Source organism: Phocoena sinus, chromosome 18 (genome assembly GCF_008692025.1).
Source record: "Phocoena sinus isolate mPhoSin1 chromosome 18, mPhoSin1.pri, whole genome shotgun sequence".
Classification (NCBI taxonomy): Eukaryota; Metazoa; Chordata; class Mammalia; order Artiodactyla; family Phocoenidae; genus Phocoena; species Phocoena sinus.
In genome coordinates this window covers 67,587,173-67,602,901 of record NC_045780.1, presented here as the reverse complement: position 1 = coordinate 67,602,901, position 15,729 = coordinate 67,587,173, and the positions used below count along the sequence as shown (strand labels likewise).

The 15,729-nt window shown below is 45.1% G+C and overlaps 1 protein-coding gene across 2 annotated transcripts in view; it reads right to left on the bottom strand.

Annotated features, from left to right (window-relative positions):
- Positions 1-15,729, bottom strand: part of FARP1 (FERM, ARH/RhoGEF and pleckstrin domain protein 1) — a 292,555-nt gene that overhangs the window by 226,106 nt on the left and 50,720 nt on the right. For both annotated transcript variants that reach the window (XM_032611162.1, XM_032611161.1), the window contains exon 2: positions 7,079-7,272. In XM_032611162.1, the coding sequence (XP_032467053.1) occupies positions 7,079-7,249 (171 nt within the window). In that variant the 5' untranslated portion in view covers positions 7,250-7,272. The remainder of the gene's footprint in view (positions 1-7,078; positions 7,273-15,729) is intronic.

Here is a 15,729-nt window from a genome sequence, read left to right as displayed (position 1 = left end):
AAAATAAAAGGACCCCTGAACGCACACCTGCCTTCTAAGATCATATAATCCAATCAACTGCAAGGAATAACCCCACTGTCGGGGACTTGCGATTCCAGGGGAATTGAGAAGCAGAGCACATATTAAAAAGGAAGATATATTTCCCCCCAAGATCTTGGTTAAATGTACATTCCACCTCTTTGGGGGAGGAAAAAAAAAAAACCAAGACATTTAGTGGCTTATCCAAAAAGGCATCGTCTCTAAGATGGCTGAAATAGAAATTAAAAAGGGAAACAAAATCATTCAAAATAAGACAAAGACAGAAAAGGACCACGCTTTTCTGTAGACACAGTGGCTGTGAGTGACACAAGGCCAGCTCCAAGCCATCGGCCTCAGCTTTTCCCGATGTAAACTGGGGGGGTCCCCAAAAGGACACGCAGAGCTTTTTAAAAAGACAAACTTCTGCTACGTCCTTTTTTCTGAGCGCAAGCCTATGAAGACAGTTTTCAAATTCTCTAACCATTTACGACCTTTTGCAGAACCACAAAGCACTTGGAGGAACAAGCCTTCGACTGACGTCAAGCCCAGGCTTCAGTGAAAATTAAAGAAATTAAACGACTGCTTCATTTCAAAATGTAAGAAAATGAAATAAATGTTTCATCATTTATGGGCTGACCGTGTGAGACTCCAAATTAGGTCTGAGATAACACAGGCAATTTTTGCCCTTCTTAAATACAAAAACCCTTTGCAGTCTTTTATTATGACGTGCAACCTCATCATTTTTCTTAGATGTTTTAGATGTTTTCAACAAACTTGTTTGCTTCCTGCTAATAATGTGTTGTCCAGAAAATATCTGATTTCTTTCCATCTTCTACCTACAACTTTCAAGTGGTGTAAAGTTTGGCCCAATTTAGTTTAGCGAGATGTATGTAAGTTTCCCCACCTCCCACCAACACACACACACAAAATCCTAACGTTGCCTGATGCTCCATAAGCAACATATTGTATACCATCCGCTTATTCACCCTGACCACATTGGTTTGAGCACTTACTAGTTACACAGTAACTACTATCTCTGAGGAGGTTTTTAGAATTTTGTGGGTTTTTTTAAGATTAAAAATCCCTTTTCTGAAAGAGTTTACCATCTGCCTGGGGGATTAACAAATACAGTCGTGAAAAGGTAATTCATCAACAAAGATGTCAACACAAGGTGCTGACTTCCAAAAAAAGGGAGAAAAAAAAGCCTGTAGTATCATCTGGACCAAACACCTCATTTTGCAAATAAGGAAACCAAGTCACAGCAGGGTTTATAAGGGAACTAATTAGGGAGAGAAGCAAGATTAAAGCCTGTGACTCGAAGTCTAATTAGAGGTACACATAACAAATACTGTAAGAAGAGAGAGATGGTCCCCAGCAAGAGCTATGGGGGGGGCTTGGACGGTTGAGGTGATCTTGATAAATTTGTTAGTGGATGCTGGCCGGTGTTTAGAAATGGAAAAAGAACCAGAGCAGCCGCAAGATGAGGCTGTGGTGCCTCCTGTCTGGGAGGCTTGGAGGCAAGTTTGAAAAGATCCAATAGGGCAAGACAGTGGAAGCCCACAGATCTTATAAGAAGCGGCAGCTCGGGGTCGGGGAAGGCGGACAATGTCGGGGTCATGAGGACTGGGTTCCAATCCCAGTCCTATCCCAACACTGTGCAAATGTGATGAAGTGACTCGAAGCACTCCCCAAGTGTTCCCTCATCTTACAGAGATGACGGCACCAGCCACCCTTCATCACTTGCGAGAGGCAAATGATTGCACAGAGGTGTGGGCAGTCGGCCACAGGTTATGGCATCGGCTGGGTCCAGGCACTGCTGAGGTATAGAATCTGATGATAAACAAGAATAAAAGAGGCCGTGCCTCCACAGAGGTCCCACTCTACCTGCGGGAGGCCAAAAATAAGCATGTAAACAGGTAAGAGAATTTTCTGGCTTGAGATGCTAACGCACAGGATGAACCAACCGAGGACAGCAGTGGGGAATAACAACGAATAACAGCTCAGCCATCTGCAGCGGGCCCTCCAGGAAGGCCCGAGCTCTCTCCCAGCCTCCCCAGACGAAGAAATCCATACTTTATCCTCAGGCAGCTGGGAGCTGTAAAGGCTTCTGAGTAAAGCAACCGACAAGACACAAACACAGGGCGCGATGATTATTACTCCCCGGGATGGCTGTGGCTGACACGGAGCGCTCCGCACATGCACCAGGCCACGCCCGCTCACTACGCAACAAAGGCCAGGCGTCTTTGCATCACCTGTGAGCATCTCTCCCAAGCGTTTTCACCAGGGCTGCTCAAAAGCAGCAGAACGTGGCTCCGTTTGATTTCCTCTGCTCTTCTCCACTCTTGCTAGAGTGGCCTTGCTAATGAAAACACACAAACTGAATAAACACTTGGGGAAGGCGCCATCTGTTCACCCTACAAACGTCAGTAGAACAGCATTTGTTTACCAGCGGGGTCGTGAGTGAGGACAGGACACATCAAACCTTCTCAGGAACCTTCAAGGGGGATGGTCCTGGCAGGGGTGGGAGTGGAGGGAGTCATTTAACCCTTTCAGACCCACACAAGTCACCTCGATTTATAATCTCTGGTTGGAAGGGAAGGCTGCATATATCACAAACCACAGGTTGGGGCTTATCCGCACAGCCTTTTCCACATAAAGATGATAAAACGCCCCGTAAGAATTTACTATAAATATTACTTTTGAACTTTCAACTCTGTAGAGGAAATACCTAAAAAGACCGTCCAAGTTCAAGAGCAAAGGTGGCGGTAGAACTAGCCATGGCGTAGAAAAGTCTGATGCTCACTGCTCACGCTTTTCAAAGGATTCAACTCTTTAATAAGACTTCATTCAGGGCTGTAAGAAATGATGAAGACTGGTGTGGTTATCTGTGCCAGGAAGTGTTTAGGGAACATGCATTTTTAAATGATGACTTGGCCTTCGTCCATCCTCTAAAACAGAAGTCTTAGGAAAGGCCCAGGAAACTCAATCCCCCAAGGAAAGCTGTGGTTCACGGAAGAATGTCCCCCAAGGGAAACTGTAACGACTTCAGGCCAAGTGCCTGCTCATGTGTGTGATGAATGTGAATTATCGAGGAGGATCCATCCTTGTGGGGTGCCCAACCTGAGGAGGGAGCACGTGTGGGCTAAGGGGACACTTCCAGGCTCAGACACTTGGCCTTGATGAATCCCCAGCAGAAAGTTCTGGAGCAAGGTTTAAAGCACTTATGGGGAGCTGGGTCTCCTGTGATCCTATGTCCCTCCGCTCCAATCCCAAGCACAGCGGCTGAATCACCACAGCCAGCCTGATGCTTCCCAGCTGTGCAGAGACCTGGCTGATTCTGTTCTTAAAGACCACAAGGTAGCAATTTAGAATCAGCTTAGTCAATAAAAATGCTGATTGCTGCCTTTCTACAGGCAGTTATGGAAAACATCTGTTGCCCATGGGTTGCGAAGGAACATTCTGACTCAACGCCAAAAATAAAAATTAAACATGAATGGATGAGGCATGTGAAAAAACTAACAATAGCATTAATTCTACTTGTAAGATTCAGTCTACTCCTAATATTCAGTCAGCAAACACTCAATGAGCACCTACTACATGCCAGGCGCTGTGCAAGGTGCTGGGGATGAGACAATAAGGTAAGGTCCCAGCCCCGAGAAGCCAACAGTGAAGCGGCAAATGCCCACTGGTACCACTAATCATATTATGGCCCAAGCTCTTAGTATGTGCCAAGAGTTGTTCCTTTATTTGTATCAACTCTTTTCTTCTCATAAAATGAGGTAGGGTTTTTGATTAGCCTCATTTTACAGAGGAGAAAACTGAGATACAGAGAGATTAAGTACTTTGCCCAAGGTGATTAATGTGTCAGTAGATGAAGCTGGGATTTGAATCTCAGGGGTCCAGCTCCACCCTGACAGATGTATGAGCAAAGAAGTCTGAAATGGGGGAAGAAAACACCCCCAGCCACTGCCTCAAGAAGTTGGCATCTGGGTAAAACAGACAGGACCTCTAAGGATGCATAGGAGTTTATGTGGGAAAGGGGTGGTATGAGAAACCTTCCAGGCAGAGGAGTTACAAATGCAAAGCACAGACAACAGAAATTATCAAGTAAAATCATTTTTTTTTTTTGTAAAATCCTTTTTAAAAGACGCAAACACACTTCTATTCCTATTTCTTAGGCAGGGAGTTCCTATATAGTTCCTAGCTAAGTAGTAGCTAGGACCAGAGTTTTGACATCCTTTGGTTCAGGGAAACAAGAACTGCAAGTGAATACAGTCCAATGCTTCCTGTAGCTCATGCACACAACAGCAGCATTTGCTGGCCCTCGGTCCAAACCACATACGGGAACACCAATGTAAACTGATACAGCCACTATGGAGAACAGTATGGAGGTTCCTTAAAAAACTAAAAATAGAACTACCATATGACCCAGCAATTCCACTACTGGGCATATACCCTGAGAAAACCATAATTCAAAGAGTCATGTACCGGGCTTCCCTGGTGGCACAGTGGCTGAGAATCTGCCTGCTAATGCAGGGGACATGGGTTCGAGCCCCGGTCTGGGAAGATCCCACATGCCGCGGAGCAACTAGGCCCGTGAGCCACAACTACTGAGCCTGCACGTCTGGAGCCTATGCTCCGCAACAAGAGAGGCCGCGATAGTGAGAGGCCCGTGCCCCGCGATGAAGAGTGGCCTCCACTTGCCGCAACTGGAGAAAGCCCTCGCACAGAAACGAAGACCCAACACAGCCAGAAATAAATAAATAAATAAATAAATAAATAAATAAATAAAGAGGAGCCAATCAAATTTAGACAACTCAATTGCTGAGATGAAAACTGAGCTAAAGGCAATAAATCTGTTAAAAAAAAAAAAAAAAAGAGTCATGTACCAAAATGTTCATTGCAGCTCTATTTACAATAGCCAGGACATGGAAGCAACCTAAGTGTCCATCATCGGATGAATGGATCAAGAAGATGTGGCACATATATACAATGGAATATTACTCAGCCATAAAAAGAAATGAAATTGAGTTATTTGTAGTGAGGTGGACAGACCTAAAGTCTCATACAGAGTGAAGTAAGTCAGAAAGAGAAAAACAAATACTGTATGCTAACACATGTATATGGAATCTAAGAAAAAAAGGTCATGAAATACCTAGGGGTAAGATGGGAATAAAGACACAGACCTACTAGAGAATGGACTTGAGGACATGGGGAGGGGGAAGGGTAAGCTAGGATGAAGTGAGAGAGTGGCATGGACATATATACAGTACCAAACGTAAAATAAGATAGCTAGTGGGAAGCAGCCACGTAGCACAGGGAGATCAGCTCGGTGCTTTGTGACCACCTAGAAGGGTGAGATAGGGAGGGTGGGAGGGAGACGCAAGAGGGAGGAGATGTGGGGATGTATGTATACGTATAGCTGATTCACTTTGTTATAAAGCAGAAACTAACACACCACTGTAAAGCAATTATACTCCAATAAAGATGATAAAAAAAGAAAAAGAAAAAAGAACACGTTGCTAGAGACTTGGGCTCAGAAGTCCTTAGCAGTACCAAAGAGGAAACACTGAAATGAAATACCTCACCAAACCAGTCTGGCAATGAAGAGAAAGGAGGCAGGGTGCGGGAGGGATGTGGGGTGATGTGGGGTGCGGCGCGGGGAGGAGAGGAGGCTGGGACATGCTGCAGAAGGCCGGACTAGCAGGCTGGCAGGTGTGCCCCTCAATCTATTTTCACAATTTCAGCAGATTAGCAACGGCTTTGTGCCTCAGAATATGAAGAAGTTCAAGTCCTTGGAGAGACAGGAATTCCACAACAAGTAAGTTAGAAAGATACAAAGGCTGTTTGCAATGTGCAATGAACTGGCAGGTTTAAACATAGCTTTTCTGAGGTTTATCTTCCCTGAGACACTTAACGGTAATTCACACCCTCTGAACAACAGTCTTTGAAATGAATATGACTTAGTGAATCATATTGCATAAACCATTAAATGACGAGATGCAGACATGAATGCCAACTGTTAAGTTTTAGTTGCTCTAGCCATCGGGAATAATTGATGGATCCTCTCCACTTTAAAAACAGGTTATGTTCCCAAAGTTCGCTTACAGTTTGGCTGTTTGGAATTCAAGAGTTACTTCCTTCCTCCCCCCACACACAAGCCGTGTGAGATGTGGGTGTGGTACCCAAGGGAGAACACAGAAAACAGGCAGAGGGTGCTGGGAGTTCTCTGGAGGCTAATGCATTCTTGAGGAGACTGCAGTCAGAGCTCTACAGAGGTGGACACACACGTCTGCACTCTCCCTGCCACGGGAACAAATCCTGCATCTGCACAGAACTGGTGGTGGTTCCCGAACCGCTAGCAGCAGTCGGATTTCAGGAGGAGGCTGGAGAGAAGGATGAGGGAGGGCAAGGGGCCATGAGGCAGGGGCTCTGAGGAAGACACCAGAACCACGGGGGCATGCAGCTCTAGCTGATGGACAAGGCCAAGGCTGCCGGCTCCTGGACACCCCACTCTGGTCCGCCCCTGCGATGGGGCCTCTTCCCTTCTAGGGCTGCCACACCGGGGGCTGGGATCAGGGTTCTTCTGCACCCCGACTCCCCACCCACAAACATGCACGGCAACTTCTCTGATGTCGGAATACCCATTCAGGTCTTTGATGGTTTTCTCGGAACTTTCCTGCCAGTAACCTAGGGAAACGGGGTGCTCACACACGTGCATCGACGTTGAGAGGAACTGCTTGTAACGAGCAAATTAAACTGAGACGCAGACCACAGTTCCCTCCGATCCAAATATATAAGTAATACATACGTAGGCATGTACACACAGATATCTACTTGAATATGGAAAATCAGAGTAAAATTCAAACGACACACCCACTGATATCACAGGGCGCGGTCCACGCATAAATCCAAAAACTGACAGCTCGGAACCAGACGCTCCAGAGGAGGACGGCGAGGGTGGGCAGGGAGCCGCTGAACACACAGACCTGCCACCTCGTGTCACCGAAACGCAGGAATGACACGAGCCTCCCCGTGCCGAAGGCTGCCCCCGACTTACCGGAACTTCAAAGGCCTCCTGGGTGTCATCCAGCATCTGGATTCTGACGGACATGAGTTTTCCTGAAGGCGTCGGGGGAGGCTTCTGTCCATGTTCCAAGGTACTGATCCCCGAATTCTCCGCTGTCCCCAGTCTCGATCCTGGAGTTGGCCTCTGCTCTATTTCTCCCATGATGAGAGCAGATTATATGATGCCTGCAGGAAGCAGAAAGAAGAAAAATACAACAGGAGACTCGCTGAGACCACCTTAGTAACACTGCTCGCCTTCTGCCCGTCACTGCGGCCACGTCCCCGAAGCACAAGATGGCCAGTTCCCACCCCCCGTGCAGGAATCACACGAGCTGATAAGCGTTCGGCTCATTCACACACAGCGCCACCTTTAGCCACTCAAGGCATGCAAATATTTGTGCATATTTTAACCTTCTGCATACTTTTTTTTTTTGCGGTACGCGGGCCTCTCACTGTTGCGGCCCCTCCCGCTGCGGAGCACAGGCTCCTGACGCGCAGGCTCAGCGGCCACGGCTCACGGGCCCAGCCGCTCCGCGGCATGTGGGATCCTCCCAGACCGGGGCACGAACCCGTGTCCCCTGCATTGTCAGGCAGACTCTCAACCACTGCGCCACCAGGGAAGCCCCATCCTTCTGCATACTTTTACATAGTTTATCCTTTTCTAGTTTTACAGTCAGCTCTTAATACGATAGATTCAGTTGTGTTCTACGTATTATTAGTTAGGGTCTACCATGAGCTAGGCACCACTTTTCACACACTTGCGGTCTGCTGGGAAGATAATGAGCAGTGCCTAACCCATATCATTAGCATCCATTAGTTTACCTTTTATGGATCATGGAACATACCAAGCAATGTGGGCGTTATCAAGATAAATCGATAAAACGTATCTTGTAGCTCCCGAGTTTATAATCTGATTGAGGAAACGAAACACACACTCACACAAACCCAGGTGATGTCAGGTAGGGTCTTTTCTCTCGACTTCTTCTTTTCGTCCTAATTAATTTTTTTCCTGCCACCCTCCCGTAGTTGTTCCCCCTCTCCCAGGAAACCATTCTAGATATTACAGTATTGACAAAGTTATCTTCTCCATCATGCAGAAGGTAGGAACTGAACTCCACTGAGTCTCAAACGTTGGGTAATGCTTGGAAGGAGACAGGAACACACAAGGAGAAGGAATTCCAGGGAAGTAGAAGAGCATCAAGAAAGCTATGTGACAGAAATCAGGTGGCATTTAGGAAGACAAGTGAGAATCAATGCTGCAGAGTTAAAGATGCATTTGGAAACTAGGTTGGAATCAGACCACAAAGGACATCAAAGGCCTAGCTGAGAGATATGGTCTTCACCCTGTAGGGAGTCACTGAGTAAGAATGATGACACAACGAAAGTAGAACTTGAGAGAAATGAATGTGAAGATGATCTCTACTAATGCGCTGGAAAAAGAGACAGGCTGGCAGGGGTTGGGGGAGTCCAGTTACAAAGCTAAGGCAACAATTTGAGCTCGAGGGGATCAGCTTGAACGGTGGCGACGGAAATAAAAAGATGATGCTATGAAACCCAGTTTTATGGAAAAATTAACCCGGTGTTGTAAATGGTTAGCTACTGAGAAGGAGATTAAAGTATAACAGTGACCAGAAAGGTTTAAATCAGGGCAGAAGTGAAGAAGTGGGAGGGGAAGGTGTATGTGTGACTGGGGACACACTGAAGGCTTTAAAAGGATATCCAGCAGGCTGTGGTGGAGGTGGAGCTGGATTGGGCCTTTGGGTTCAGAGTCCATCTCGCTGTAGAAGTGAAAGCCAGGGTGAGAGTGAATGTGAAAGGGGTGCGGGGGAGACATGGCAATGAAAAAGCAAAAAGAACAAACATGCCCAGCCATGGGGGTTGCTATGGACTGAACTGTGTCCCCCCAAATTCTTACCTTGGAGCACTAACCCCATGTAACTCAGAATGTTACAGCATTTGGAGACAGGGTCTTAAAAGAGGTGACCAATTTAAAACAGTGATTAAGATGGGCCCTAATCCAATCTGACTGGTGTCCTTATAAGAGGAGCAAATTTGTACACACACAGAGACACCAGGCATGCACAGAGGAAAAGCCATGTGAGGACACAGGGAGAAGGTGGCCGTCTGCAAGCCGAGGAGAGACGCCTCGGGAGAAACCAACCCTGCCAACACCTTGATCTAAACTTCCGACCTCCAGAACTGTGAGAAAATAAATCTGTTAAGACACCCAGCCTGTGGGACTTTGTTATGGCAGTAAATTCACACAAGGGCCGATGGAGAAGAGGCAGAGAAAGAATGACCCTTTGTCTCAGTGACAAAGAAAGTCACAGAAGGGGCACTCAAGGGTCACCTGTGGTGTGAGGTATAGACCTTAGGGCTGCATCTTACGAGTCACCCTTCAGCACTTTTCTTCAGGAAAAAACACCCAGTTTGTGAGCCTCATTTTGTAGGTTCTTCTTGACTAAGGCTCTTCCTTCTCCTGAAGGGTCAGTCAGGTTCCTTCCCAGAAGTTTCCCACCAAATTCCATATGGGAACCTCCCCTTCCTCTCAGTGAAACCTCGAACATTCTCCCTGTGACACAGAGGGCTGGCCCTGAGGTCAGTAGAGTAGAAACTATGGAGTCACCTCAATAAGATGGGTCATTGGATCAAACCACCCTCGCCTAAAAAGACACACCCTTTGACTGAAAAGGGAGAGGGCCTGACCACCACCCAGGAAACACCATTTACTACTTATTTCTCCCACACTCATTTTCCCCACCAACTTTCCACCAAAGCCTGTAAGAGATTACTATTCGTCCCTATGCAATCCTTTGAGATTGGACTTCTGTGTCACCATGCTAGTTAAGGACCAGCCTTTTGAGAACTACTACTCCTTTCTTGAATGTCCATCTATGATTTCACAGGTCTGCTATACAAGTAAGTACCTTTCTGATTTCTCCCCCAAATAAGTTTTTTTTTTTAAGAACCTAATTCCAATCTGTTTGATTATGTGATTATCTTTTGCTTAATCGTCTCTTGGTCTTAAGACACAACTAGACTTTGCTCATCTACAATGCTTTACACCGAAGTGAAAAACAGATCACCTACATTTGTTCAATGAATCAAATGTGGCTGGTATAGATCTAATTAACTATGGCATCATTGTGTTTAAAATAATCTTCACAAACCAGGCAGAATTATTCCCCTATATGTTTTCTATTCATGGTCTCATGGTTAAAAATAAACACAAGCGCTAAAGAAAGCTTTGACATCAGTCCAGTTTGCCTTCCCCATTGCCAGTCTCCTCTTTGCACTCATTCCTACTTTGGTGTTGATCCCTCCCTGCCTCTGTAAACATCCTCCACTGCTCGCCTCCAACCCCACCTTCTGTTCCCCGCACTCCACCAGCATGGACAGGCCCTGTCCTCAATCACTGATGCTGGCTGGGCCTGACCACTTGGCCTCTTCTCGCTCTGAGTTGAGAGGGGTAGGTCCGGGCTGTGGCTCTGATGCCCATCCAGGGAGCCGACGGCAGGGAGGTCAGAGTTTATTCTCTCACGTCACCCCACCTTAAAGGTGCTCTGAACTCATTTTCGCTTTGTCCTACCTAAGCAAAGAGCAAGGCTCTCATCCTCGAAATGGAACCCTTTCTCTCCACGCTGGCCCAAGATCCCCAGAACATTGTGATTTTTAACAGCTGGGCACTTAAAAATTAAATTGAGCCAGTAATTAATAGACATTTGGTACCTTAACTTCCTTTATCTCTTTTTAGTCTTCAAATGATCTCATGCCTATATTTGTTCTACTTCTGGATATTAACTTTTCAACAAAGCATGTCACACTTTTTGTTTTTATACCTGAAGGCAGATTGTTACTGTTCATGGAAAGTGCTGTTTAACTCAAACATAAATCCAGCCAAGAGTTTTGAGCGGAGCAGCCTAAGAATGTCAAGGGAATATCTGAGGAACGCTGTCAAGTCATGAATGGGTAACCGTAACCGATGCTGGATAGCAAAATTGGTGAATCCAGTAATAAAACACAGCCTTCTACATCACATACCTAACAAACCTAAAAGCCTCCTGTTTATAAAGCAATCCATGCTCTATTCCAACTTTACCTCCATAACTTCCTCCAACTTCTGAATTCCTTAAGAAACAGTCGAGGTAAAAAAGATTAATATTTCTTTCCTTGTACCATGTTATTACTAACATGATCATTCCAGACCTAAAAGTAAAGAGCTGTTTGTGAAACTACCTTCTTCTTTAGATCTGTGTGAAAAGTTAGTTAAAAAGGAAATAATGATTACAACAAAAAAGCAGTAAAAACTTTAACTGGCAAAGAAAAGATAAAAAACTAGAATTGTCTTGTTATAGTCTCTTGGCTTAAAGACTTCCTCTTGGAATTCACCCAAAAGCAATAAGGAAAACACACACAAAAATGCTAACTCCATTCCAGAGGAACCTGGAAGACATCTGTAGCTTTGAACCACGTAACATGAGAAAGAGTTGCCAAACTGCAGTGAAGGTCAGACAGAGAAGGAAAATTCTTGGAGAGCCCATGCCTGCCAGAGCCATGCTCCCCAAATAAGTAGGATATCCAGCAATAACTTTCTGAAAAGAAGGGCAACAGACACGCAGGTAGCACTAACAGCTTCCCTGGATGCAGTGTGGTGGGAGAAATCAGCAAGCAGGAAAGGCCGAATTGAATGAGAAACCACACAGGTAAGACATATTAGCAGGAAGCAGTCTGTTGCCGAGGCAAAGTGAAAAAGAGAGACCCCACTAGGAACACAACCAGTCTCAGCAAGCTAGAGAAAAATAAGGGTTGAAAGGATTACACACACACACACACACACGCAACCTCAGGTCACAAGAATCCCCACTGGCATGGGACATGGCCCTGTCTCCTGCTCACGTGAAGCTCCTGTAAATAGCTAGTTCATAAAGAATTCATCTAATAACAAAAAAGGACCTTTACAAAGATGCTGCAAAAAGAGGAAAATGAAAATGAATGACAGATGAAAAACACCCACCAAAGCAATGTTATATGCAACAGATGAAAATTTTGCCCAAACACACTGTCATAAATTAACAAAACAAAGAAATAACTGATTCTATCTACAAAAGCAGAAGAGGATTTACAAGAGTTCAGGGAAGCATGAGAAGGAAATAAAGCATGAGGGCAGACCTCAGGGTGAAAAAAAAAGAATGAATAAAAACATCACTACTGGGACTTCCCTGGAGGTCCAGTGGTTAAGACTCCACACTTCCACTGCAGGGGGCATGGGTTCAATCTCTGGTTGTGGAACTAAGATCCCACATGCCATGTGGCACAGCCGAAAACAAAGTCACTACTATAGAATGAATGTTTGTGTCACCCCCAAATTCATACACTGAAACTTAATCCCCAATGTGATGGTATTTGGAGGCAGGGCCTTCAGAAGGTGACTGGATGGTGAGGGTGGAGCCCTCCTGAATGGGATTAGTGTCCTTATGAAAAGCATCCAGATAACTCTCTTGTCCCTTCCACCATGTGAGGAAAAGTAATACCACAAGACTGCCATCTATGAACCAGGAAGTGGGTCTAGACACCAAATCCACTGGCCCTTGATCTTGGATTCTCCAGCCTCCAGGACTGTGAGAAATAAATTTGTTGTTTTCCTGTTTATGGTACTTTGTCTTAGTCTGTCTGGGCTGCTTTAACAATCATCAAATGGAAGCAGCTAAAAGGAAATACACACTGGTGAAAATATGAGAGTCTGGAGGGGAAAGATGGAGAAAAGCAAGCAAAAGATTTAGAACAGAAAAATGATAAATATGGAAAACAAGGAAAAGAAATCCAACACACCCATAATAGGCGTCCCTAAACAAACAAAAAAAAAACCTCAATGGAACAAGAAAAACATTTTAAGGTATAATTCAGGAAGACATTTCAGAAATAAAAGATTCTCCATGATAAATGAACATATCATATCCCAGAAATAACTAAAATGATGAACACCTGGAAGTTTCCTGTGTCATCACTCATCTTCAAAAAATTAAGAAGGAATTATTTGGGCATCTACGCAAACAGTTCAAAAAAAACAAAGGAGGGGATAAAAGTTCAGACTCCACAGCAACATTTGTAACCGAGCAGGACCCTATGGGGCCTGCCTGGGACAGACTACTCCCCCATATCCTCTGCTGTAGCTCTTCTGTGAAGTACCCAGATAATAGTATCTCAGGCATCTTTGCTGAGTTTTTCAGTTGCTAAAAACCACCAACAAATGGAAGGAATTAACTACTTGGTGAGTGGCCCCCAGACCTAGTGGTGCCTAAGGAGTGACAAGGTTAACCACCCTGTTACCCCATCATCAACCAATCAGAGAACTGTGCACGAGATGATCACACACCCTGCTACCCCCCTCCCTCATCTGGCCTCTAAAAATGCTTTGCTGAAACCCTTTGGGAAGTTTGGGGGTTTGGGGGCATGAGCCACCCATTCCCCTTTGCTCGGCCCTGCAATAAACCTTTCTCTGCTACAAACTCTGACGTTTCAGTTTATTTGGCCTTACTGTGTGCTGGGCACACAAACTTGCATTCGATAACACACGTTCAATGTTTAACTGACCAAACTATCTTCCAAGAAATAAAAGATGAATCAGAACATGGAATCTAGCTGAATTTTCATTGAAACATTTAAAAAAGTCAAGAACTCAAGCCCTTCTGGGAGAAGCTACTAAAGGATAAACAGCAAAACTAGAGGCTAAGTGGTGAAACAAGGAAAAACAATTATTGGTAAACTTTAAATCCATTTATACTGTAAGAGGAAGGCTAAAATCACTGTAATAGCCGCAGAATATTATAATTCCTGACAACGTAGAAATAATTAAAAAATTGGCAGGGGAAGGAGTTGAGATGGTGAGAGGCCTTAAGTTAACTGTTACCATATGTTTTAAAACTGATAATAAAAAGAGAATTTAAATCTCCAGAGATATACAAGTGGTTAATAAGCACATGAAAATATGTTCACCACTGTCCCTCACTAGGAAATGCAAATTACATCCACAATGAGATAATATTCCACACCCACTATAATGGACAGTAACAAGTGTTACCGAGAATGGGAAAAAAATGGAATTTCTCATACATTGCTGATGGCTGGTGGGAATACAAAAAGGTGCAGACTTTGGATAATATTGGGGAAGTTTCTTAAAATTTAATCATAAATTCAGCATACAACCCAGCAACTGGGTTCCCCTGGTGACTGAGCTATTACACTCCTAGGTATCTCCCCAAGACAGAGGAGAATGTATGTCTTCACAAAGACTGTGTGTATGGAGATGTTTAGAGCTAAAAATAGTCAACAAGTGGAAATAATCCGAATGTTCATCACCCAGTGAATGGATAAACAAAATGTGGTATATCCATACCAGGGACTATTATTAGTCACCATTAAAAGGAAATGAAATGCAGATACACCGTACAACGTGGATGAGCCCCCAAAACATTTTGCTAAATGAAAGATGCAAAGGACTCCATGGCATATGATCCTACTTATATGAAAATATCCAGACAAAGCAAATCTAGAGAGACAGAAAGTTGCTGCTTTGGGTCGGGGTAGCAGCTGTGACTGACGGCAAAGGGCCTGAGGGATAGAGATCTTTTTGGAGGTGACAGAAACGTTCCAAAACTAGATTGTGGTGACGGTCACACAAGTCTGTAAATTTACCAAAATCCTTTGAACTGAAAACAGGCCAAAGGTATGATATGTAAATTATATATTAAATATACGATATGTAAGTGGACACACACATGAATATTCTTGGAAGGGCAGAGGGAGGAGAGCTGGCTCCAGAGACATGGTTGCAGACAGCAATGAGGAGGCTCTGAGAGGTGCTTTCCACTGCACACTTTTGGGGACCTTTAATAGTTTGTACCATTCAGACAAAAATTAAGACAATTAAAAATTTTTCATTTTTCTAAAAGGACAGATGCCTGCTGTCCACCCCGTCCCCTTTAAAGCGTGAAATCAACTAAGATGAAATCACAGTAAACAAGGGTGACAATTATCCTTCAAAACAGGCTGAGGAGCAGAAGGTTGGCAAGAGGTCTTCCTTCCAGTTTTAAATGTAAGCCACTGAAAAATTCCAAGTTAAGAAAAATTCATAGGAAGTGAATAATTTACAGAAGCAGCAGCCCAGCAACCCCGTAGGAAGCTACGGGGCTGGGTCCTAGAGCCGCCGGAGCGCCCAGGGCCACTCGCTGACGGTGGAGGGGCTGGCGTTTGCCAGTTTGGCGGCGGGGGGGGGGGGGGGGGGGGGGGGGTGGGGGGACGGGACAATGATTGACCACGTGAGACTCCCAGGAGGGCAAAGGGCAAAGCATGTGTAACCTCCGCCAGTGCCTGTTCACTCCAGCTTAGGTGCCAGGTGACAAAGCCACCTTGTGTTCCTGTCCCCGGGGAGCCACAGGCCAGGGAGGGGGAGACGCCCCAGAAAGGCGCGCGGCCCAGCAGCTGCTCCAGGACACAGGCGGCCACGGCTGGCCTTTCACAGGACTTAGATAAGGGGTTTTGAGAAAGTTCAAAAACAGCTATCCGGGCGGATAGATTTACTTCTTTCAAAAAAGTCTGTGAGCAGAAGTAGCGACTGCAGATCACCTGTTTTACATCAACCAGACA